Source organism: Stegostoma tigrinum, chromosome 31 (assembly GCF_030684315.1).
Source record: "Stegostoma tigrinum isolate sSteTig4 chromosome 31, sSteTig4.hap1, whole genome shotgun sequence".
In the NCBI taxonomy this organism is placed as follows: Eukaryota; Metazoa; Chordata; class Chondrichthyes; order Orectolobiformes; family Stegostomatidae; genus Stegostoma; species Stegostoma tigrinum.
In genome coordinates this window covers 4,703,285-4,727,984 of record NC_081384.1, presented here as the reverse complement: position 1 = coordinate 4,727,984, position 24,700 = coordinate 4,703,285, and the positions used below count along the sequence as shown (strand labels likewise).

The window sequence follows — 24,700 nt, the reverse complement described above, 5'->3', positions numbered from 1 at the left end:
TACTCTTGGACAAAAACTATAGAGACTGAAGGAGGGTTGGGGAGGTGCAGCCTGACTTTTTGGATTATACTTTCGATATTTGCACAAAATATTTCAGCACAGTAAGAAATGATAAGTCCTCCCCATTCTGTCCATTGTACCATTTGGTGTTTCAGTTTATAGACAAAGATCACAAGGCAGGTTCATCAAAACAAAAAGCCATACTGGCATTTTCAGCAAACTGCAACACCACAGCTGCCTATTTGGCATAAGGAAATCAGGTCACATATTCTGAGTCGAAGACATTTATTGCATGTCATCACTTCCCACAAAGCAGCTTTACAACTGAATCTTTCCTTATAAAGTATGCAAAATCAAACAGTGTGCACAAAAAGTCATGACACCTTGCTTAATATCCCAAAGTAATAAGTACATATGTACCAGAAATTATATGACTGCAATAACATTTAACGCATCAATACTGCTGTAGGTCTCCCATTAAAAAGACAGACTCCCACTCACCATGAAAGCAAAACAATTTAGTGAGGCAGAAAACTAAACTTTCAAATGAGAGACTACTTCTGATTATAGGGCTTTGCTTAAAATAATTAAAAATGTTTTTAAAAAAGCACTACAATGCCCAATAATTCTCATTTCAGTTTTAAAAAACTCCCTGTAGGTTTGAAAAAGTTCCCATCCATTTTAAACTGGTAGGAAATACTTGGTAAATGCCATCAGTAGCGACCTGCAAAAGGACAATAAACATCAGATCAAAATCTGCAGATTTTAAAAAAATTCATGTCAGGAAGGAAAACAAGTCAGAATACTTACGGGGTGTGTAAGAACGAGATCGAGATCTGTATCTTCTGTAATAGGGTGAAGGGGATCGTCTCCTAGGAAAGATGAAAGCATAGTAAAAAATCCAGAATACAGCCAGTAATTTAACTATGATCAGCACATAATCAGACTACGTACCATACACCAAAGCTTCAAATGAAGCTACCCACATCCATTTTAGCTCAAAATTTAAAGATATTCATTAATTGCTGCATAGTGACAACACAACTGTGCGAAAGTGCTCTTTAATGTTATGCTTGTGACTGTTACTCTTTCCCTCACACAGGGTAATTCAATTACAAAAAACATCCATAGCCCTAATTTGATTGCAGATAAGCACTTATTTGCAAGTTAAAATAGTGCAAAGGAGTGTGAAGGTTTGCATGCATAATTTAATATACAGCCAGGAACTCATTTAACTATCACAAAGTTAAAATCAATGTACATGATATTATGTTGAATTGAAGCTTGTCTGGAAGAATAGGCCACCACGATTAACTTCAATTTGCATTTATAAGATACTTGCTTTTAATGCAGATCAAGGCTCATGGAGTCTATTGGAACATAAACAAAAGTAGCAACCAGCCCAAAGAAAGAAATGGGGGGGGGGGGGGTCATAGAATATTGACAAAAGAGCTGTTATATTACGTTTTTAAAAGGAAACAGAAGAATTTGCAGGTTGGGAATTTCTGGACTGTGCAGCCTCATAGCCAAAGGCATTGCTACTCATGATGGGACAAAGAGGAAAACGAAAATCAAATCTGGAAAAATGGAGTGTTCCAGCAGAATTTCAAAGCTAAGGAAGACAACACCATGAAGTATGAAAACTTTAAGTTGGCAATATTGCAGATCAAGAAGAAATACAGGCTAGTGACAATTTCTGCAGCATATAGAGTGTGGCAAATATTTTTAAAAAGTACTTTACAAGAATGTTAACCTAAATTTGTTCAAATCAAAGAAGCAGGTAATTGGCTAGATGTCTAAAAGCTTGATCAAAAAGCAAGCTTTAAGGGCAGTTTAAAGAATGATACAAAGCAAAAGGACAGGAAGGCGAATTGCAGCACAGGACAAGGTCTGAATAGCAGAGTTTAGAATAAGCTGTGATTTGCTGAGAATGGAGGATAGAAGACTGGGCAGAATAGCATGAGAATTAGAGTCTAGACATTGGAGAAGTCAAAGTTGTCAGCTGGACAATCTAGCAATCCAATTCACACATTCCCTTCAAATTAATCTTTGTTTGAATGTGCATATGTAAAGCTCTTTCAATTCAATCTTTGATGTAGATAAATTGCTGGTTACCAGCATACAGTTAATTAGATGCGTTGGGAGACTTGTCAAAGGTACAAGCAAAGAGACAGGTTTCAGATGGTTTTTAAAGGTGGCAAGAAAATCAACTTAGAAACGGAATTCAAGTTACGTTTGTGGTAATATCTATGAATCAAGCAAATCTAATACGAATCAAGCATTACCTGTAGCTGTAATCCCGGTCATCATAACGGTCACTGTAATAGTCATTGTAATGAGAAGAACCAACACTGCTGAAAAATGTCAAAAAATGGGGGCACATGCCCAATTCAATAAATGCTATAAGAAAAGTAATGTGCAAAAAATACGATTTGATGAAAAACTGAACTCACGTCGTTGGTCTGCCCATGTAGATCCCTGGAGTTGGAGTGTGGGGTCTTTTTGTAATGGAATAATCTACCCTAATGCGTCGGCCATCAAGTTCCATCCCATTAGCACGTTCTTTTGCCTGAAGGTAAAAAACATGACTGATAGTGTTAATGGGAACTGCAGATGCTGGAGAATCCAAGAGAACAAAGTGTGGAGCTGGATGAACACAGCAGGCCAAGCATCTCAGGAGCACAAAAGCTGACATTTCGGGCCTAGAACTTTCAGAGAGGGGGATGGGGAGAGGGAACTGGAATAAATAGGGAGGGGGAAACTGGAATAAATAGGGAGAGGGGGAGGCAGACTGAAGATGGAGAAGAGATTACAAGAGAGTTGCAGTGGGAGAGAGATTCCGAGGTTGGTCCAGAGGGAGGAGGGTAACTTCAGGTTAGGCATCCCTGGAAGAGGCTTCGCAGTGAGGTTAAAATTGTATCAGTGATAATGGGAACTGCAGATGCTGGAGAATCCAAGATAACAAAGTGTGGAGCCTCTTCCAGGGATGCCTAACCTGAAAAAGTTACCCTCCTCCCTCCAGACCAACCCCAGGGAATCTCTCCCACTGCAACTCTCATGTAATCTCTTCTCCATCTTCAGTCCACCTCCCCTCACCACCCCCCTCCCCATCCCCCTCTCTGATGAAGGGTCTAGGCCCGAAATGTCAGCTTTTGCGCTCCTGTGATGCTGCTTGGCCTGCTGTGTTCATCCAGCTCCACACTTTGTTATCTATGACTGATAGTGTCATTCTGTGTGTATGTGGCTTGCAACAAGTATAAATTCCAGCAACTGAATGAAATATTTATAGCTTCCAATAAAAGGTAATTTGACTTGAGCTTTAGGGCAACACAATTAGAAAGAAGCCTGCATGTGAATACTTTCCCTAATACCTGAAATTGATGTCTACACGGCCTAGCTTAACTGCTGTCATATTCAATTAAAAATGCTGAAGCTGGTCAATTTGCACATTTACCTGCAGCTGATTCAAATTTTTTAGTGTGTGGAATCACTACTTTTAAATTATTCTAACATTCCAAACAGGCAAATTATCTTATCAGAATTGTAGCTTCATGTGTTAGCATAAACAGGATGCTATTGTAACTGAAACTGATCTGTGCTAATATATTATTAAACACTATTCAGTTGGAATGAACAAGAAACAAGATGTTTAAAGCACACAGGTAAGCAAAGTTATACTAATAATTTTGCTTTAGCATGCTATCAAACTTGTGAGCTACAAGCCCAAATGATATTTTTTCTACACAAAGCAGACCACTTCAGTTTCAATTACAATATAACATTTGCTGAGCTATATTAATGCAAAGGGATTTTACAAGTGACTTCACAAAATAGGAATTTAAGAATAAGGTCACTTATCTACTCAGTAAAAAGCCAAGAAACAGTTTAATTAAACCAGATTGTTCTTTCAGATAAAAATGAACGGGGCGGGGGGGGCGGGGGAGAAAGAGAGGGGAAATTAAAAATGCAAATCAGAAACTTTAAAAGTTTATCGTTTACACATTACAGATCAACGTAAACCAGGCTGGAGTTTCAAATTCCACTTGGTACGTTACTGAAAGAGGCTTATCATGGAAGTTTATCTCTACTCCTAAAATATAAGCAATTTCAAATTATGCAAAATAAACATTACAGCCGGCTAAGTGCAATGCGGAATTTCACGTTTTATCTACTGGATTGGAAGGTTTCATAATGTGAATTTGTACTTTAAAAACGTTGGTCTCGCATTTATAGGGAATTATCCTGTGATCTAAATATATGCCTGTGATTCAATGTGGAAGCCTCGAATTCCATCAACCGGATTGAAACAGTTTAGCAGTCTATCCACACTTGTTTCAAAAATACGGAAATGCTGAAAATGTTGCCAACTACATCACAATGTTCCAAAGTTACAGATAACACGAAAACAAAACATTTAACGTGGATATTCCCATCTACTGACAATTATCTCGATCTATTATTTTCCCCAAAATATGCTGACATTTATAAATGAATCCAAAATCTTAAAACACTTGTGTCTCTAATCATAAAGATCAGCTATACACGTAATTTTAAAAATCCTTTTCAGATCCTCTTTTTTAAAAAAAGCAATTCGCCTTTCAATGTTTTGTCTATCAGACCACATGGCCTGTTACTTGCTGCGCGGTTTCCGCTTGTTCCTTTCCTCAGTCTTCGCTTGATAACGACTCATCTTTATTCACAGTTCATAAAGGCTGACAATCTCAGCAAATTAGTTACGCACCAATGCTGAAGTGCAAATTGCCGCGCTTCACCTTTCTCCACCCCAAACAAACCACCAACTCTAAATGCAATTTGTATTTAGTATTTAAAAACCAAGCTTGTTTAGGGGCTTAGAAAACCAACTGCTGCTCTAATGTGAAATTTAAAGCACGAAGACTCGAGGTGAACTGGACAACTTACATCAAAACTTAATCATCGACACTCAACATGTACAACAGATATCTAGCTATTGTAAGATGCTCGGCCAGTGCTTTGCAGTTTGTCCTCTCTAGAGGGCGAGCCATGTCACCTCATCCCAAGTATCTGCCGCGATCTGGAATAGTTACAAAAGAACTGCACGCGCACCATTATCAAATAAAATTCAGCCACGCTATCCAATCAGCAAGCTCCACTTTGCAACAATCCAGGCGATTCTTCATCCAATCAAACTCGCGCCCCGAGGATCACGTGTACCCAGATTTGCAACGGTCGCGACAAATATTCAAAAGCTTGGGCCAATCGCAACAATTTCAAATTCTTCATACAACCCCTTTGCAAGTTTGTTTTTGCTTAAATGGGAAGTATATTCTAGGCCGTTCTATTAATACGACAGGTTTAAACATATACTTCTGCGCAATGGATAAATTTTTGCACTTTATTCCATTTTCAGGGCTCCCTGTTTGAGAAGGCCGGTAATATTTCGGTAGAGCCTGGTACGACCAATACAACTGGTTCTCGGCTTCGTCATTTGCGAGAAAAGAGCTTATTAATTGGTGTTCAGTGTTTCAAAAAAGTTCGACACTCAATATGTATTTACTCTGATTCGACTGTTGTTATACATTACGCACATCCAACTTGCTACAAGTTGCTTTTATGATGCCCACATTTAGCATCTTTGCAACACTAAACCTAACGGTAAAACAAACCAACCTTATAGGGCTTCCTCACCCAGCTCAGGAAGAGTGCACTGCTGGAAAAACTTTACTTAATTGAACTGTTCAAAAATCAAATTACCACATTTTAAATTCATCTTTTAATAAGTTTCACCATGACTTAATTTGAAGGACTAACTCAACAGTAAACATGTAGAACAGAACAGCGCAGCATAGGAATGGGCTTGTCAGCCTATGATGTCAAACACAATGCCAAATTAAACTAATCCCTTCTGCCTGCTTTTGGTCTATAACCCTCCATTCCTTGCATACTGCTTATCTAAAAGTTCCTTAAACATCCCTATTGAATCTGCCTCCATCATCACAACTGGCAGCACATTCCAGACTCCCATCACTGGGTTAAAAAATTGCCCCTCATCTCCTTTGAGCTTTCCCGCGACCCCCCCCCCCCCCCGAACTTAAATGCATGCCCTTTAGTGCATCTGGGCACATTTAGGCAATGCAAATAATTTTGCCATTTATAACATCCCACATAAAACAGACCTGGCTTTTTATCCCTGACTTCAAGGATTTGAAGAGGTAAGAAAGCCGGGGTGGGGGGGAGATTGGCAGCACTGCTCCATGAAATAATCATAGCACTACATCACTAATGTAGTTGATGGGTCAAACAGTTGCAGTTTAAATTAAGGAACAGAGCACCTGTTTGATATATATAATTGCTCAAATTGTGGGGGCCACTTACTGCAGCAAACTTCTAAATTATGGGAAGATGAGAGAACTACAGAGTAGCAAGGCAGTCTTCAATTACCCTAATATAAACTGCCCAAAGTAACAATCTGAAGAGCACACAGAAAATCTGCATACAAAATAACTTCTTGGCTTACTGTGTTTCAAGCCCAATGATTCAGGAAACTTTCAGATCTCGCCCAGGTGAATAAAGTTGGACAAATGGAATGTCTGGATGGGAAAACATTTGGGAAGTGATTGTACTATCAGTTTTAGGACATTAATCAAAAAATACATTGTGCAAGTGTAAGAAGTCTTCACTGGTCAAGGGCCAACCTTGGAATCAAAAATCAGTGAACAAAACTAATTGAACAATGGAGGCCTTTTGAAGAGACGTGGTTACAGAATAGACATAATTAAACATGAGAAAGAGTAGCAAGTCTTCAGCCCTTCACGCCCATGCCTCCATTCAATGAGATGGTGCTGTACTTCAACTTCAACATAATTTTCCTGCACTATAGTATTCCTTCTTTCTTTTTGTAGAAATCTGATTCAATCTTGAACATACCCAAAGCTTCCACAGCCCTATTAACAAGAGGATTCCATAGATCGATCCTCCAGAAAAGAAGCTTCTCAATCTGAAATGGTCTACCTGCTATTGAGACCTCATCCCCAGTTCTATAATCCCCCAGTCAGGGAAGCATCCTTCCTACATTCACCCTGTTGATCCCTGGAAGAACTTTGCACATTCAAATGTGATTACCCCTCTTTTCTAAAAATCAATAATATAGACACAGTATATTTAATCTTTTCTCAAAAGCAGTTGCTCCATCCAAAAAGAATTCAATTAACCTTTATTGCATTCTATGGCAAAGTATCTCTTTCCTTAAGCAAGGAGACAAACTACCCACAATACTCAAAGCATGGACTCTCAGATTCTATAAATTAAAGACATCTTTACTTCTATACTCAATCCATTTTGCAAGGCCAACATGCCATTGCCTCAATTGTTTAGCTACATGTAACTTTCAACGTTAATAAAGACATTCAAGTCCCTTTGAAGTTGAAGATTTCCCAACCTCTCACTATTTACAACAGACTGCAATTCAGATTTTCTTACCAATGCTCTGCATTTCCAATTTTTCTTATTTTTGAGACATTTCCAAAAGGTAGAAAGCAGCAGCCAAATCCAGAACTTATTGAATGACTAAAGGCACCGAAGTCAAAATGAGATAAAAGGAGGCTAAACACAATTGCATGGTTAACACCAGAAATTTAAAGAAGCAGACCATACAGCTCATTCAGCACGCTTTGCCATTCAATATAATGGCTGATCTTGCCCTTCAACATCTCTTTTCTGTCACTCCCCATATCCCATGATTCTGAAACCCATCCTTGATTATCCAACCCTTAAATGCATTCAGTGATAGAGACTCCATAATCCTACTGGTCAGAGAATTCCTAAGACTCTCAAACATTAAGGTGACAAAATTTCTTCAGTCCTAAACAATCTGCATCTTAGCCTGATATTGTGCCATGTCTACCATATCTGCCCAGCGACACTCATTTAGAATCTTCCATATTTCAGCCTCACACTCTACTTGTTCACTAACCAATTCTCCATCTATGCTACTATATCATCCCCAACTCCATGAACCTTCATCTTGCCTATTTACCTACTGTTAGCACTCTAATGAATGCTCTTTGAAAATCTAAGCATATTACAACTACTGATTTCCCTTTTTGTCACTCGTTACAACCTCAAAAATCTTCAAGTTTTTGAATGAGGATTTTCCTTTACTTAAATTATATTGACTTGTTTTAGTCATACTATGCTTTTCTAAGTGCGTTAAGATTACCTTACCTAACCCTCACCTTAATAGAAGATTCCAGTTTTTCCCAATGATTAAGCTCACTAGTTTGTAGTTCCAATTTTTCTTACTATTTTTTCCAAGAAAAGAGTAACGTTTACCAATTTCCAATTCAACGGGACCATTCCTAGAAAGAAGGAATCTTAGAAAACTATCGCATTCACTATCACTGTAGTTAACACATTCAGAATGGAATGTAGATCAGGTCCTTGTTGAATTTTGGTCTCTAATTTCTACCAGACACTTTCGTTGCTGATACTAATCTCAACTTCCTACTTTAACTCAGTTTATTGTCTACTTCAGGAATGAAATTTGTGTCTTCTGCTGTAAAGACTGACAGAACATTTGTTGATAGAGAACTAGGATGTTGTAGAATGTAGGTAAAAGATCTAAAGGGAGAAAGGACAAAAAAGACAACAGGTTAGTGGTTAATTCAAAAGGGAACCCAGAAGTCTATGAACACATGAAAGGTTAAAGAAGGCTTAATTCCTCATCTTCCTGACTACTTGCTGTAGCTGCATGCTAATTTTCTTCATACTTTGCATTAGTAAGCCAAGTCTCTTTGAACATCACAGAAGTTTTGTTAAAAAATGTCATATTGCAAACCAAGTGAATAACCTCATCCTTCCCTACATTGTAATCTACTATCCACCTCACTGTCCATTTAATCTCTTTGCAGCCTGTGTCCTTCCCATAGCTTACTTTTCCACCTAGGATTTGTATCAACAAACAAAAAGTTAAACTAACACAAACTATCACTTCATCAAGGTCACTTCTGTCACATAGACAGAACCACTATAGTTAACCTGAAGGTCAATGTTCCCATTAATCTGGATGAGTGAGTGGCCACACAACAATCTAACATACTAAGTAGCAAACAACAATGTTCACTTTAAAATCCGGGCATACACAGCTGTGCACCTACCTTAAAAAGAACTGCAGTGCCAGTGGACTCGAATTATAGGGAGCATTGCTCAGGTTAGCCAGTAGGCTTCCACTGAGGTTCAGTTGTGGCACACTTTACAACCAACTAAAACCTTCTTGGTTTAAGACATGAAGGGAGAAGTCACTTGGGTCAAGAACAGTAGTAACCAATGGAACTGCACCTCAAGCAACACTAATGCCTTGAGCAAAGGTTGAAAAAAAGGGGTACTTAAAATGTTCTGTTTTAAACAGTTCTGCTACCAAATAATCTCCTTCACAGCAAGGTTTCCATACATTAGAGGGCCAGTTACTTGATGTGATCCTGTTTTAAATTCATGGAAAGCAGCACAACAGGAAAAGGAAGTTTTGACTAGTTAAATATACAAGTTGGTTTACCTGGAGGTCGTAAACAAATTGTAGCAACAGATCTGATATTTATTGCTTTTGCAAGGTTATCAGCTGTGTACCAGATTTAACTAGCCCATTCATGGCAAAACCTAGGGAAAGGCAACATTTTAAACTTTCTGATATGGTTTCACTTAGGACAGAAATTACATCAGTTTGGATGGTCAGCAAGAATGTGTTATTTCTGACTGAACAGTGGTAACAGAAGAAAAAAGCTTAGATTTCCCCTAATTGGGTACACATACTGTTATTCAAACATACTTCTTTTGAGTCTTCGACATTTTCAAAGTATACAAATGCAAATCCTCTTGATCTTCCTGTCCGTTGATCATAGACAACATTTATTCCAGCAAGGGGTCCATATCGCGAAAATACTTCACGTAGTTCCCGTTCGGTAGTGTACAAACTCAGGCCAAACACGCCGAGGCAATTATTAGGGTTTGGATTACTCTGGAAAAGAAACCAAAACAATAGATCAATTACAACTTTCAGAGTTCATTTCATGGGACAATAATGACAGTAATATTTAAAATATAGAAAGCTACCTCTGCAAATGTACCTGGAACTGTGGTTAATGGAATGTAGACTTGTTTGGAGATATAAGTCGATGTTTAGAACACTAAGCCTCACTGACTTTTGGCTTTGTTTGCCATTTGGCAGATTAACATTCAGATACCTAACCCAAAATATAATCAATATCACAGAATGCAGAGGTAAAATTAACAGATAAAGCTCCTTCCACCTGGGTTTCAGTTTGTTTTCCCATTATATCAAAACACCCTTTTAATTATGAGACAGCAGGAACTGCCAATGCTGCAGAATCTGAGATAACGAGGTGTAGAGCTGGATGAACACAGCAGGCCATGCAGAGGAGCAGAAAAGCTGATGTTTTGAGTCTGGACCCTTCAGAAATGGGGGAGGGGAAGGGCATTCTGAAATAAATAGGTGGGGGGGGGAGGGGAGAAGAGGCTGATAGAAGATGGATAAAGGAGCAGATAGGCTCCTTTGGAGGTTTGGGTATGACTGTGGAACACCTACACTGTTCGTGATAAACGGCTGCACCTCCCAGGTGCCAACCACTTCAATGCCACCTCCCACTCCTCAGACAACACATCCACCCTGGGCCTCCTCCAGTGCCACAACGATGCCACCCAAAGATTACAGGAACAGTACCGCTTGGGAACCCTGCAGCCCAATGGTATCAATGTGGACTTCACAAGCTTCAAAATCACTCCGCCCCGACCACATCCCAAAACCAGCCCAGCTCGTCCCTGCCTCCCTAACGGGTCCGTCTTTTCTCCCACCTATCCACTCCCCCCACCTCAACGCCCATCTTCTACCCACTAGTCTTATCCCCGCCTCCTTGACCCAGTCTTCCCCGAACTGACTAATACGCACCCTAACTCCCTACCTACACACCTTTACTGGCTCCATCCCCACCGCCTCTCCACCTATCTGCTCCTTTATCAATCTTCCATTCGCCTCCCCTCCTCTATTTCAGAATCCCCTTCCTCTCCCCTATTTCTGAAGCCCCAAAACGTCAGCTTTCCTACTCCTCTGACGCTGCTTGGTCCGCTGCGTTCATCCAGCACTACATCTCATTGACCCTTATAATTATGTTTCTTTTCAGAAATTGCTTTAAAATTATTTAAACCACAATCAACATTATTGCTCAACAAAGCAGAGAAAATAAAGGGTCAAGAAGGACCTTGGCAAACCTACAGCTGTTGAATGACAATCTGCACAACTGTGTAAGACAGTCAGAGTCATACAGCATGGAAACAGATCCTTTGGTCCACTGGTCCACAACAGACACGTTCCTAAACTAAACTAGTTCCACTTGGTCCATATCCTTCCAAACTTTTCTTATTCATGATTTCATCCAAGTTGTCTTTTAAATGTTGTAACTGTACCTGCATCCACCACTTCCTCTGGCAGTTCATTCCACTATGTAAAAAAGTTGCCCCATATGTCCTTTTCAAATCTTGCACCTCTCACCTTAAAAATATAGCCCCTAGTTTTGAACCCCTTGACCTTTGCGAAATACTTTTGTTGTTGTTCTTGTCTACGCCCCTATTGATTTTATAAACCTCGATGGTCACCCCTCAATCTTCAACTCTCTAGTGAAAAATCATTCCAGCCTATCCAATCAATTTTTATCACTCAAACCCTCCATTCCTAGCAATATTCTGGTAAATCTTTTCTGAATCCAGTCTAACTTCATAATAACCTTCATATAACTGCACACAGTACTGAGACACCAAGGTCTTGTACAAGCTCAACATTACATCCCAATTCCTGTAGTCAAAGATCCAATGAAGGCAAGTCTGCTAAATACTTTCTTAACCACCTTGTCTACCTGTGGTGCAAATTGCAAAGAATTACGTATCTGAACCCCCAGATCTCTGCTCTGTAACACTACAGAAAATGCAAGGGATTCCCTTTCACAGTTTTGTGCAATTTTACCACTCCTGCAAGGGACTGTGGCTGCTGGAGCAATGTTCTACCATCAGTGCAGTTGCCACATTATTCAAGTGGTCTAAGATAAGGGTATCACAACATTAGTTCCAGTAATCCTGTTTTAGGGCTTCAGAAGGCTATGCACAATCCTCGCTACAAATGTGGATTTTAAATCAAAATTCTGTGCAACCTCTTCCTCCTCCCTCTCAAATCATCCTCTCTGTGCACCTATCAGTAGCCTGTGCTCAAACAGCATTGGAAGACAGTTGACAGGAGGTTTCTGTCCCATTCACTGAAGTCAGAAATTATACATGGTGTGAACTGGTTTTTCAAAAATGCAGGAAAACCAAATAAAAGCAAAACACAATCACTTGGAGGACTCAAACTGAAACAGCACTAAGCATATTGAATCAAGTCAAAGGCCTTGTAAAAAGCTGGATGAAAAACATTTAAATTATCAAAGTGCTGTTTCCAAATCTTTCATGGCACTAACTGGTCACTTAGTACACAGCCTTATTTCTGGTCATGGCTCCATAGTACTCAAGTCATACTTACGTTTTAAGGAAATGCATTAAGATACAAGTAGAGTGGTAAGGAATAACTGCAATGTAGGACCACATTTTCTTCTGCAGCTCAATCAAGATAGACGGATTGATAAGTAAACTAATGAATTTACCTTTGGTTCTGACAGAGATCCAAACTATATAGTTAGGACTGCAGTTAAATAGGATCTTGAACTGCTAATCTACTTCAATATACTGTTGTAACCCTTGCCCGTACTCTGTACAACTGGGCTGCAAAAAGGCAATGATGCAGCACTTGCAAGATTCATGTCTATTAGTTAAGAAATGACTTTCTAAACTGCAACTTTCTTGCAATTTAAACTTCACAGGAACTGATCATTAAGAACAGTAATAACATACACTGACCCTATTTCCAATATGACGTCGTCTTCTTGATATGGGAGAGTGACTGTTGCTTCGCCGCCGTCTGTAGACAGGGGAGTAGGATCGGCTCCTATGCCGCCTCCTGTATGATCGCGTGTGAGATCTGGATCGAGAATAGTACTTGGACCGACGTCGAGAGCATGACCTGTTAAAATAATACATGCAGACAATTCTTTTAGAGGTGCTTTTATAATGGAATAACTTATTTCCTACATTACAGCAGTAACTCACTTAAAACAGTGCATTAGCTATACAGTGCATTAAAGTAACACAAGACTGAGCAAGACATGGTATTAGTGCAATTCTTACTTTAAATGCAAACAGTAGATCTCAAATTAAACTTATTTCCTCAGACAGCTAGTGACTAAATTTGAATGAGGGGCTCGACAGTTTCCCTCACTAGCTTACAGCATAAATCTAAGTAACACAGCACTGAGCAAGGGATATACTATGTCGAGAAATTTGTACTACTCATCACCAGACAACAGTTTAGGCAAATAGTACAGAAGCATTTAATGGAAAGCTTAGACCAGACAGCAAGAGGTTTTATTTGGGCATACTTGGCTGACCAGCATTTATTGCTTTATCTAGATGCCCTTGAAAGTGGTGGTAAGCTGCCTTGAACTGCTGCAGTTGCTGTAGGTACATGAATAATGCTGTCAAGGAAATTCCAGGATTTTCACCCTGCAAAATGAAGGAATAACCAATATATTTCTAGGTTAGGACAGCATGTGGCTTAGAGGGGAACTTGCAGGTAGTGGTGCTCCCATATATTGTGCTCAAGTCCTTTTAGATGAAAGTGGTCATGGGTTTTGAAGGTGCAGCCTAGAGACCTTTGGTAAAATTTCTGCAGTGCATTTTGTAGATAGTACTCACTGCTGCTAATGGAGGAGGGAGTGGTTGTTTGTGGCTGTGGTGCTGATCAAGTGGGCTGTTTTGTCTTAGATGATGTCAAGCTCGAATGCTGTTGGAGCTTCACTCAACCAGGCCAGTGGGGAATATTCCATCATGCTCCTATCATGTGCCTTATAGATGGAGATAGACTGTCAGGAATTTGGGTGGGGGTGTGGTTTCTGTTATATAGCTAGCCTCTGACCTGCTCGAGTAGACAATGAATTTATAGAGACAGTGCACAGTTGAGTTTCTCAATAATAACCTGATGACCTGCAGGATCTTCTTTGAGATGGACACTGCCTTGCATTTATGGAGCTGAATGTTTCCTGCCACTTCTCAGCCCAAGCTTGGATATCGTCCCAGGTCTTGTTGCATTTGAACATAGACTGTTTCATCAAGAGATGGTGCTGAACAGTAGACAATCTTCGGTGAACATCCCCAGTTCTGACCTTATGATACAGGAAAGGTTAATGATAAAGCAACTGAAGGTGACTGGACCTAGGACAGTACCCAAGGCCATTCCTGTAAAGTTGCCCTCTAGTGAGATGACTGACCAACAACCACAATCATCTTCCTACCTGCCAGGTATGACTCCAAACAGTGGAGGGTTTTCCTAATGATTCCCACTGATTCCAGTTTTGCTATGGCTGCTAAATACCACGGTTAGTCAAGTCAGGCCCTGCTGTCAATCTCACCTCATCTTAAGCTAATTAAGAAGGAAAGGTAGATGAGGGCTCAAATGGAACACACTGACTGTTTGAGACTATTTCTGTGGAGTTTTATTTTTTAAAAAATGTACTGTTGTGCAAGACAGGGTCCGTGAATTAGTGTTACATGATGAAGTTGGAATCAAAATTCATATTCCAATGAAAAAAGTTTAATACAGGTTTAAAACAGAAGCTGTTTTTATCAAGTTATCGAAGGAAAGGCTTGGAAAAGGAGTTGTTGACAAGGTTGGTGGTTTAAAACTGATTAAAAACAGTTTTTCTTTAATGCCAGGAAATTTTTGTATGCGCAGCCAAATTAGCTGGAATGGTAAGAGTGCAACAATCGTCCCCAGACTTTGATCAGGAAGGAGAATGCTGGTTTGCAAGGTTCTAGAGGTCAGCATCAGGCAGATATATCCTATGGGACTCACTTCAGGTTCACATGTTGAATGTCAGCAATCAGAAACAGATATTGGAAGGCCAACCAAACAGACCAATGCAAAGTTAATACTTCCTAAAGAATGGCATGGGAAAGAGCTGATCAGAGATAATGGGAATTGCAGATGCTGGAGAATCCAGATAACAAAGTGTGAAGCTGGATGAACACGGCAGGCCAAGCAGCATCTTAGGAGCACAAAAGCTGATGTTTCAGGCCTACACCCTTCATCAGAGAGGTTTTTGTGCTCCTAAGATACTGCTTGGCCTGCTGTGTTCACCCAGCTTCACACTTTGTTATCTGGGAAAGAGCTGATCAGTGAAGCATTAAAAATATCATCCCAATCTAAAATCAAGGATGTAAGCAAGTGACTGATTTAAAATTAAACATTTAAATTCTTAATTAACTTATTTTAATATGAGAATAAACTTGCATGGAGGAAACGGTGACAGTAGCATTCACTCACAGGTCAAAGTTTATGTTCCAGCCTCAGCTCAAACGAATGGCAGAATAGTCAAACCTCACTGAAGCATACAAAATTCTTAAAAGGCTTGAACAGGGAGATGCTGGTATGATGTTTCCCATGACTGGGGAGTCAACAGCTTGTTTAAAATTTTAGTGTGAGGCTGCTCATCCCTGGGCTTGGATAAATAATTGTCACCCAAAAGGATTCAATATCTTTGACATTCTCTACCTCAGATACTCAACAGTATATTCAAGCTGTAGGTTAGACACATTTTTGTGTACTAAGGAAAGCTAGGGATTTGTGCAAAGTGTTGGAGTAGCTGTGGTAGGAGATTAGGTTCAAAGCCTTTCTCCTACTTCCTGTCTTTTATCTACTACTTTGAATACTATCTCATGGAGAACACATTCCTTTGTTAGATAGAAGAGGAAGGAAGGAGCTGGGTAAGACTGATCTACATTACCTGGTTGTTTGAAGCCACCCAGAAATTATGAAGTTGTAGTTCAATTTGAGTTCAAATAGTATATATGAATTATGCATAGCTGCCCCACCAGAGTCAGAGTATGGAAACACACCCTTCAGTCCAAACAGAGCATGCCAACCATAATCCCCAACTAAACTAGCCCTGCCACTTGGGCTTGACCCATTTCCCTCAACATTTCTTATTCATGTACTTATCTAAATGTCTTTTAAACTTTATAACTGTACCTGCATCCACTGCTTTCTGTGGAAGTTCATTCCACACATGAATCAGTGTCAAACAAAATTCCTTGCAGAATACCACATCACCCGTTTGCCAATTTCAATCTCAGGAGCTGCCTTAATCTCTAGTCCATTTGTCTTGTTCAGTTTAACAAGGTGTGGAGCTGGATGAACACTGCAGGCCAAGCAGCATGTTAGGAGCAGGAAAGCTGATGTTTCAGGCCTAGACCCTAGGCCCGACCCATCAGCTTTCCTGCTCGGTCTGCTGCGTTTATCCAGCTCCACACCTTGTTATCTCGGATTCTCCAACACGTGCAGTTCCTATTACCTTCGTCCTGTTCGGTAGTCAGCTTGCTATAGATTTTGCCATTTACAAGGTCAGTAGCAAAAAAAGGCTTAACATTATGTCTAGATAGATGACAGACAAAACTAAAAGACATCCAAATTCTAATAAGATTGTAAACTTCACACCAAATTTTCACAGACATTTTCATTATACATGCTTAAAGATATACAAGTTCTTCTTTCACTCACCGCGACCTGGACCTTGAACGAGATCTAGAAAATGATGTTCGTGATCCTGACAGGTTTGATGCCCTTGACATAGAACGCGACTCAGATCGACTTCTGGACTTGGCACGTTCAGCTGTACTCCTGCTCCGTGATCTTGATGTTGACCTCCCATTCTAGAGCATTGGAACATTTCATTAGCAAGCAAAATACATGTAAAAACTTCAACTCCAACCTAATCAGGCAAATATCTTATTCTCAACTACAACACTTAATTTCTCCTCAACCACCTCCCTAATAAACCAAACCCCAATTAACCTAGCTAGAATGTTAAAATTTCCCTAAAATCATATTGTACCAATTTTTTGTCTATAAATCCATCTGATTATTAATTTTAGCATGCAATTTATACTACAACTGTAGCATACAGACACAAATAGACTATATACATTACTTGGCCTAGGTATCTTTTCTTCAGACACCTTCTTTTAAATTTACTTCACTTGCTTTTACTTTTTTCTTTTCTTCATTCTTCATTTTTCAGTTTTCTCACACCGAGTATTCTTCACCTTCAAACCACTTAATGCCTTACACCATGCATGCTCTTCTATCTGACCATTCTTCGCTCTCATTTCAGCTTCAAATTTATTTGACTGATCTGCAATACTTGTGTGTATAGTCATTATCTTGATTATCTTCCATTATTCCACCTTCTTCATGTATATTAACCTTAATGGAAAAAGAATATTCAGCGTGATGAGGTATATGGGTTCAGATTAAAACGTGTAAATCTTAATTTCCCATTAAACTTGCTCCATCCATTTTGGGATTTTGGTTTTTGAATTGTCTATTGGGCTAAGGATAAACAAATTAACTTTTACTTATTTTTCAATAAATCAGGGATAGTATGCAAGTTCCTTTGGCTCGGATGATAAAATAAGCACTCCAGTGAAGTAATTTGCTACTTTAATAAAAACAGTGCGGCAAACCTTTTAAGAAGCGCTGCAACAAAAAAAATTAAAAGAACCATACAGGTCATCCACTTTATTTCCACAGGTTTTAATAGTTAGAATACATTAAGAGTGGGTAACATGATGATCATGCTATCCTTTAACTTGTTAGGATTAAATTCAACATCCAGCTGTGTTAACAGCCTCCTTTTATTGCTTGAAGGGCTCTTATGAAATTAATTCCAACACTTACTGAGGTCAAGACTGCATTTACACGACAACTGTAGCACCGTTTCACACTGAAGTCAAACTTGACTATGACTCCTATGTACGCTATAATATCACCAAGGGCAAAGCTAAACCATTCTGCAATGCTATGGTTGTAAAGTAAAAGCTGTCTAAATGACTATGAGAAAACTTTTATTTCCCTGTACTAACATCTGTGCCTCAATCCTAATGAACACAGGGAAAAACCATCAAAAAAAATACATTGGAATGAGCCAGCTTTTACTTCCCATTAGGTACACAAACTGATTGGGAACCAAAGGCAATGTATGGGAGTATATTGAAATCAGCATTCCTTTTGTGTATAATGCTGTATCACAAGTCCCAAGGATTCATTATTCTGGGATGGTCAGGATTTGAATACAATCAATTTTTAGTGTTGCTACAATTTCTCACAAACTAAAACATGGATAATACAAAATAGGACACTTTAGGGTTAGGACAGTTCTGAATTGATCAACTAGAAACAGTGGTACCAAATCAGTCTTGCAACTGTAGGAGAAATTATAAGAATCATGTACGTGTTAATAATCAGTGATTCTAGGATGAAAACAGCTTATGCTAAAATGGGTGGGGTGCAATAAAATTGCTTTTTTTGAACCCATATTTAATCCTTTTGCTCGATAAGACTCTTTGGAGGTGGAGGTGCATCATTGAATGAATGATCTGGCACTTTTAGATTCTGGTGTTTTTTGCTTTAGAGGTTAACAAGGTTGTGAGGCAATTAACACCAGAGGGGGCGAACTTTAAGAAATATCACTGATTCATAGAATGGAGATTTATTTGCAAGCAAGGCTAGTGTTTTGACATTACAGGTCATTATTAATTTAGCTCAAGTTCTTTGTGGTAGATGTACAGGTTCTCTGCCTAGTATATGCAGAATGCTATCTGTAAAATCCAAAACAGCATCTTCACAGAGAAAGATTACAGGAAGGTAAGATATTAAGTTTTTGTCAGCTAGATACAATCACATTCCATCAAGACATCCAAGTTTCAAATTAAACTAAAACAAAAGCAAGAAACAGCTACCAGCACCAATGAATTTGTCCAGGAGCAGAGGGTCCAGAAGAGACAGGTGGTCACTAAATATTGGGGTTCATGATTAACTTTGCTCAAGAGGCTAACACTATCTTCCCATAAAAAAATGGTTACCACTTCTGAGCTACAGCTCAGTGAGATTGTAAGCACAAGTAGACCTTATGACCTATTCATTAGACTAGTTATTTAATGCTTTAACTTTTCCAGCTAATAAGTCTAAACCTAAATACCGTTCTCTAATTTCTATCAAACTTAAGCACTAATCAACTTTCTAATCAGAAAGTGGTTAATATTGATTTACTGTGATAACTGTTTGTAACCTGTCCTTTGTCAACTTTATATGTACATAATGTTTATGTTTAAGCACATTATTTTACTCAGAATAATCGACTGTCAGTCTGAGTTTATTCAGACTTCAGACAATTGATGAAAGTTAATTAATTCACTCAGTGAGGCCCCTGATTTAGTGGAATAAATGAACTAGCTCATTTAAGAAAAATTTAGGAGCATAATTCTTAGATATAAAGAACTAGTTATTCCTAACTGTTTCTTGACAAAGGGTAAAGAGTTCAAGATTTGACAGTGTTCTTGAGTAGCATTTTTGTTTGAGTATCAATCTTAGCATTCACACATTAGAACATCTCATGAGGGCTTTAGAAGATTGCAATTCAATTGGTTATCATTAGAACAAACTTTTATATTGTTTTATATGATTCATTGGCACAGTCCAGAAGTAAAACCTAAAATAATCTAAGAAGACTAAATATATAGAGTAGACATTCAGGACTATGAAACCATGCCAAAATCATTTAACAGAATGGTGATTACATCAACTGGTCTTCTCAACTTCAACGGGCTGTGTTTCAGCAATAATTTCTATTCACCACTGCCTCAGTCCCAGGTGTTGTCTTTCCAGTCCCAATGTTAAATAAATCAAAATGCATTCAGACAGGAACAGAAGTAGATCAGTCTGACAGAGGACCGCTGGTCAAAGATTAAGGTTCATCTGTACCTTAATTGCTTTGACTTCACATCCCATACTACCCTTGGCTACAAACAATTTATCCAACTTGGATTTCAAATCATTAATTAATGGGATGTATACATTTACAGCTTATGGGAGAATGTTTTACACTTCTACTACTTATTTGAAAGTGTTTCTGATGGTCTCTTGAATTGATATACATTTCAAGGTTACATTCACTAATCCTAGACTCTCAACAAAAAAGACTCCTTGCTATCAACTCAATCAATTCCTTTAAAAATCTTAAAATTTGAATGAAATCACCCTGTACCCCATATTTCAGAATTTAAAAACTGATTTATGTAACTGCTTTTCAAAATTTGAGCCCTGGAGCCATTATATTCTTGCTGCATTGTTTCAAGGCCAACACAACCTCTCCAAGTATGATGCACTCCCGTCATGGTCCATCCAGGTTCTGTAAAGTTGTAGCAAATATTTTCTCCTTAACATTCTGGGCACCTCAGCATAGGATGAACATTCTACTAACACACTTGATTAGTTGTGTCAGATGGTGTGTGCTAGCCACATTTCAGTGATGTACACAGAATATCCAATTTGTTCATTTGAGATTATAGTAATTACATTTCAAGTCAAACAATTTTTAAAAAGCCCAAAAATCAACAGGTTATCCTATAACAGCTTCCTGAGACAGTTCAACTGATGGCTCCCAAATGCCTAAAACTGGAACTAACATTAAAATCCCCAGATTTTGCGCTTTCAATTGTCAGGTGAAAAAGTACTTTAAATGGGGTCAAGGCCCAAAACATCAGCTTTGGTGCTCCTAAAATGCTGCTTGGTCTGCTGTGTTCATCCAGCTCTACACTTTGTTACTTAAAATGACAGTTTATTTCAATTGATTTTAATGGTAAAAATTTCTAAGCATATTATTCAAACAGAGGTGAAGGTGTTTTAGTTTTCAGAAGTATCAATAAAGTTTTCAAGATGATGTTTCCTCCATAGATGAGGTTCTAATGTTGGATGTCAAAATTCAATTGCTTGCTAAATTAAGGGTTACATTGATGAGTACACTGCACCACATCCAACACTTCCTCCGCTACAGTATGAACCATCTACGTTACTGCAGTAACAAATTCCTTAGGTAGCACCTTCCAATATCCATCTACCATCTACAAGAACAAGGTCAGCAGGTACATGATAATCTTAAACTACAGTTTTAACACATGTAACAAGTTAATTACATCTATTTTTATGGTTGCTTTCATTCTTTCAGATATTTAGTAGTCCCCTCACTGAAATCAAAGATGCCTTTCTTTCAGGGAACTTTTGTACAAAACACTGAAGATCTGAGATGGCTACATACAATGCTATGCATACAAATACCATAGCCTCCATTACAAGAGATAAGGAGCAGAATTAGGCCATTCAGCCTGACTCTGCTGTGCCACTCAGTCATGGCTTATATGCTTCTCAACCCTATTCTCCTGTTTTATCCCTGTAACAGGATCAAAGGTTACTAATTAAGAATCTACATATCTTTAAGTACACTCAATAACTTGGCCTCCAAAGCTTTTTGTGGCAATGAGTTCTGCAGATTCACCACTGGCTGATGAAATTCCACTCATCTCAGTTCTAAAGAGTAGTATCTTCAGAGGCTGTGCTCTTGGATTTTGACTTCTATTAGTGCAAACATCATGCCCATTTTATCCAGGCCTCAGTATTTCAGTAGTTTCAATGAGAAGCCAACCTCACCCTTCTAAACTCCACTGAGTACAGACCCAGAGTCCTCAACCGTTCCTCACACAAGCCCTTCACTCCCGAGATCATGCTTGTAAACTTCCTTGGAAATCCCTCCAAGGACAGTACATCGTTCCTCAATGCTTCACAAAACAAAATTGCTTCTCTAAAGCCCATATAAGCATTGTTGGATCCAATAAATTGGTTTAAAGGAATAAAAATGTTAAACAACTAAAAAAGTTGAGTGCTCCATTTAAATAGATTAAGATATGGCAGCTAATTCAATGATGACTCAGTGAAAGTTAACACTAACTGGTGGTACCAAGGCAAACAGACTACAAAGTTTAGGTAAAAAGCTTATGGCTGCTGATATAATTTCAGTGCCTTCAGAGATAAACTAATTAGGCCTTTTGATCAAACTGACCCTTTTTCCACAGTACTAATGCATGGATAGCATTTGAGAGGCCAGAATTCAAAAATGAAGCCGGAAATGCCATGGCAGAACATGTTAGTTTATATTCTGTACTGTTGAATTTTCATCAGAACCTACAACAGGAATCGTGCTCCTCTTTTAGATAGTTCAGGATCACAAGATTGAGGGCATAGAAAAGTACTTGGGAATAAAACTTAGAATTGCTCACGCATTCCATTAACCTACAGAATGTCTTCTAACATTATAATAGTATGCAAGGGTATGTATGTATATTAGCCTTGTGTATTTTTTCACACCTGTTTCACAACCAGTCTGCCATTTTATTTCCATTGAAAATTTGTCTTGATTGGAAGTGTTAATTTTTTTTCAATGGTTCATTGTGTTTGAAGTTTCGAAGTAAACAGAAAACAACAGTTTTAATCCAACCTCTGTTACAAAAGCCAATCAGAAACTTTCATCCTATAATTGGTTCTTGGATTAGGAGTCTTGCTTGGTAGTTTCCACCTCGACATTTTTAACTATCCTATTGCATGGCTCAAGAATATAACTCACCATTTTCCCAAAGGGAACTAGGGTTAGGCAAAACTGCTAGCCTTACCAGTGACCATGGAAGAAAATTAAAATTAAAACTGATGCTTTTAGTTTCACTGTAAAGTTTCACTCTCTACAAGGAAGTCTCACATTCAGTGGAGGTGTGCATTTTCTTGCAGCAGTTGCTGGGTGGCAGTCAGGAGCAAGGGCAATTGTAATTCTCTCACTGCTATGCAAACATAACCTAACTCAACAGGACTGATCAGGCCTTGGTGACTTCAGGTCTGCACATTTCAGAATCACAAGTAGATTTCTCTTAATACATTTAAGTAGCAAACATGAGTAAGTGAGATCATACGTCACCGTCCTCAATAAGGCAGCACACTAAACTAAGATTTGCAATATATAGCTCAGGCACATTACACCATTTTCATGTATTACTGATCTTGAGACTTTAAAATTAGAAGTTCTAAATGCAATATACTGAGTAAAGCACAGGGGAGAACATGAACTAGTTATACTGGAAACATTGGGCTCCATGTTTTACTTCACATAGATTATTGACACCCTGCAGCATGAAGAGAAATCAAAAGATGCATTGCCTTGGGCTACTTTACTGTAATTGCTATGACTTATCTAATTGACGGTAATGCTAACAAAGAACTTTCAATAAATTGACATATGACTGATGTTGTTTTACTCAGTCACAATGTCTGACATCTGAGAACATCTGAGAATTTTCCAAATCAAACCAGAAAATGTATTACAAGTTTGGTACAATAGGATCCTCAGAAATGCAACACTTGAAATATAACCAGTTGACAGCCAATCCCAACAGCCATAACAATCAATTTCAATTAAACCAGATTAACTCCAAAGGTCATTTTGGAGGGAATTACAGACAGTTACAATATACATCACATAAATACATGTCACTGAAGAACATGACATGACAAAGGAAACAGAAAACAATCACAACACTACTTGAAAAACAGTGCATTTGATGAAAAGGTCATCAAAATTCATGCTTTAGTGATGCATCTGCACTTTCTAACAGGGTGACTGGATAGGCATCAGGATCTGATCGGACTCTGGCAGTCTGTTGCGTCACACCTGCCCCATTCACCAAGGGATGCCAAAGCCAATTTGGGTGACTCAATTCCTTACTGAGATGAGCTAGTTCAACGCAGACCTGTAATCTAAATAAAATTTCTTAACCGAATCAGATATAAAAGTATCGAATTAGCCATCAGAAAGGCGGCAATGACAGATATCAAGCTGAGTTCCTAGACTCCCAAGCACTGGCAACTATTTAAAAAACTTCAAAAAATCTTTCAAAAGGAAACAGAAATCACAGAAGTTGGTCCTTTGAAAGCAGAATGTCAGGCATCTTACAAAGATGGCTGACAATAATAAATAAACCTACCGTGCGCTTTCATTTGAGATTAGAAATAAAAAGCAGAGAAAGGAAGTGAGGACTGAGGAAATGAATTTCGTTTTAGAAAAACCGGCAATTTATCTTCTTTTAAAAATGAAGTGAGCTTTTAGTAATTTTTAAAATATACACAGGTGCCTCCGTAGTCACGCAATGACAATAAACCTACTTCAAACCCAGGGCAGTATCTGGAGTAAAACAAGAATTACTTATGGATAAGATTGTAAGAGATCAAAGAAACCCTGGAATGTCAAATCCTCAAGCGTCTGCACTAAACCCTTCATTGCACCATTTCTACTCACCCTCTCCTCATCAGTCAAGTCTTCCGTGTCACTCATTTTAACAAAAGCAGACAAAAGGAACACACACACGCAGGTACAAACAAACCAACAAAAAATACATATATTTTTCAAACCCAACGGAAATAAAGACAAACTTTTGGTAACCTAACCACAACTAAACCAAACAACCGACAGCTGACAAAATGGCGCCCTGACAACCGGGCAGCCTTTTATAGCGCGTCGACTCGGCCCGTTAGCGGAAATGACGGTCGGATAACGGTGACAGATGGTTTATGGATCAATAAACGTCTAGAATTGTACCACAGCGCCACCCCTTTCGGTTGTTGGGGTGGGGCTTCCCGCCGTCAAGT

At 38.8% G+C, this 24,700-nt stretch overlaps 1 protein-coding gene across 4 annotated transcripts; it reads right to left on the bottom strand.

Moving 5' to 3' along the window:
• Positions 1–268: 268 nt before the first annotated feature.
• On the bottom strand, positions 269–24,545 carry LOC125466228 (transformer-2 protein homolog alpha-like). Of its 4 annotated transcripts, XM_059638904.1 has the most exons (9): positions 24,351–24,545; positions 17,112–17,386; positions 16,682–16,833; positions 12,928–13,090; positions 9,800–9,988; positions 2,454–2,569; positions 2,286–2,354; positions 811–872; positions 269–724 (listed from the first exon to the last, which is right to left on the bottom strand). In XM_059638904.1, exons 3-9 carry the CDS (start codon positions 16,750–16,752, stop codon positions 714–716), a joined length of 681 nt encoding a protein of 226 aa, XP_059494887.1. In that variant the 5' UTR covers positions 16,753–16,833; positions 17,112–17,386; positions 24,351–24,545; the 3' UTR covers positions 269–713. The 4 variants fall into 4 exon arrangements, with proteins under 4 accessions (XP_059494887.1, XP_048416436.1, XP_048416437.1 ...); XM_048560479.2 differs by lacking the exon at positions 17,112–17,386; XM_048560480.2 differs by lacking the exon at positions 17,112–17,386 and having other exon boundaries at positions 2,286–2,351.
• Positions 24,546–24,700: the final 155 nt, after the last annotated feature.

What these genes read in the sequence shown, in the direction of transcription:
- LOC125466228 (XM_048560479.2), bottom strand. Translation starts at nt 24,386, where the DNA reads ATGAGTGACACGGAAGACTTGACTGATGAGGAGAGG. An exon ending in CGTTCAAGGTCCAGGTCGCG is followed by an intron (nt 13,091 to 16,681) that starts GTGAGTGAAAGA and finishes TTATTTTAACAG; the next exon opens with GTCATGCTCTCGACGTCGGT. An exon ending in TACATGGGCAGACCAACGAC is followed by an intron (nt 2,355 to 2,453) that starts GTGAGTTCAGTT and finishes GACATTTTTCAG; the next exon opens with CAGTGTTGGTTCTTCTCATT.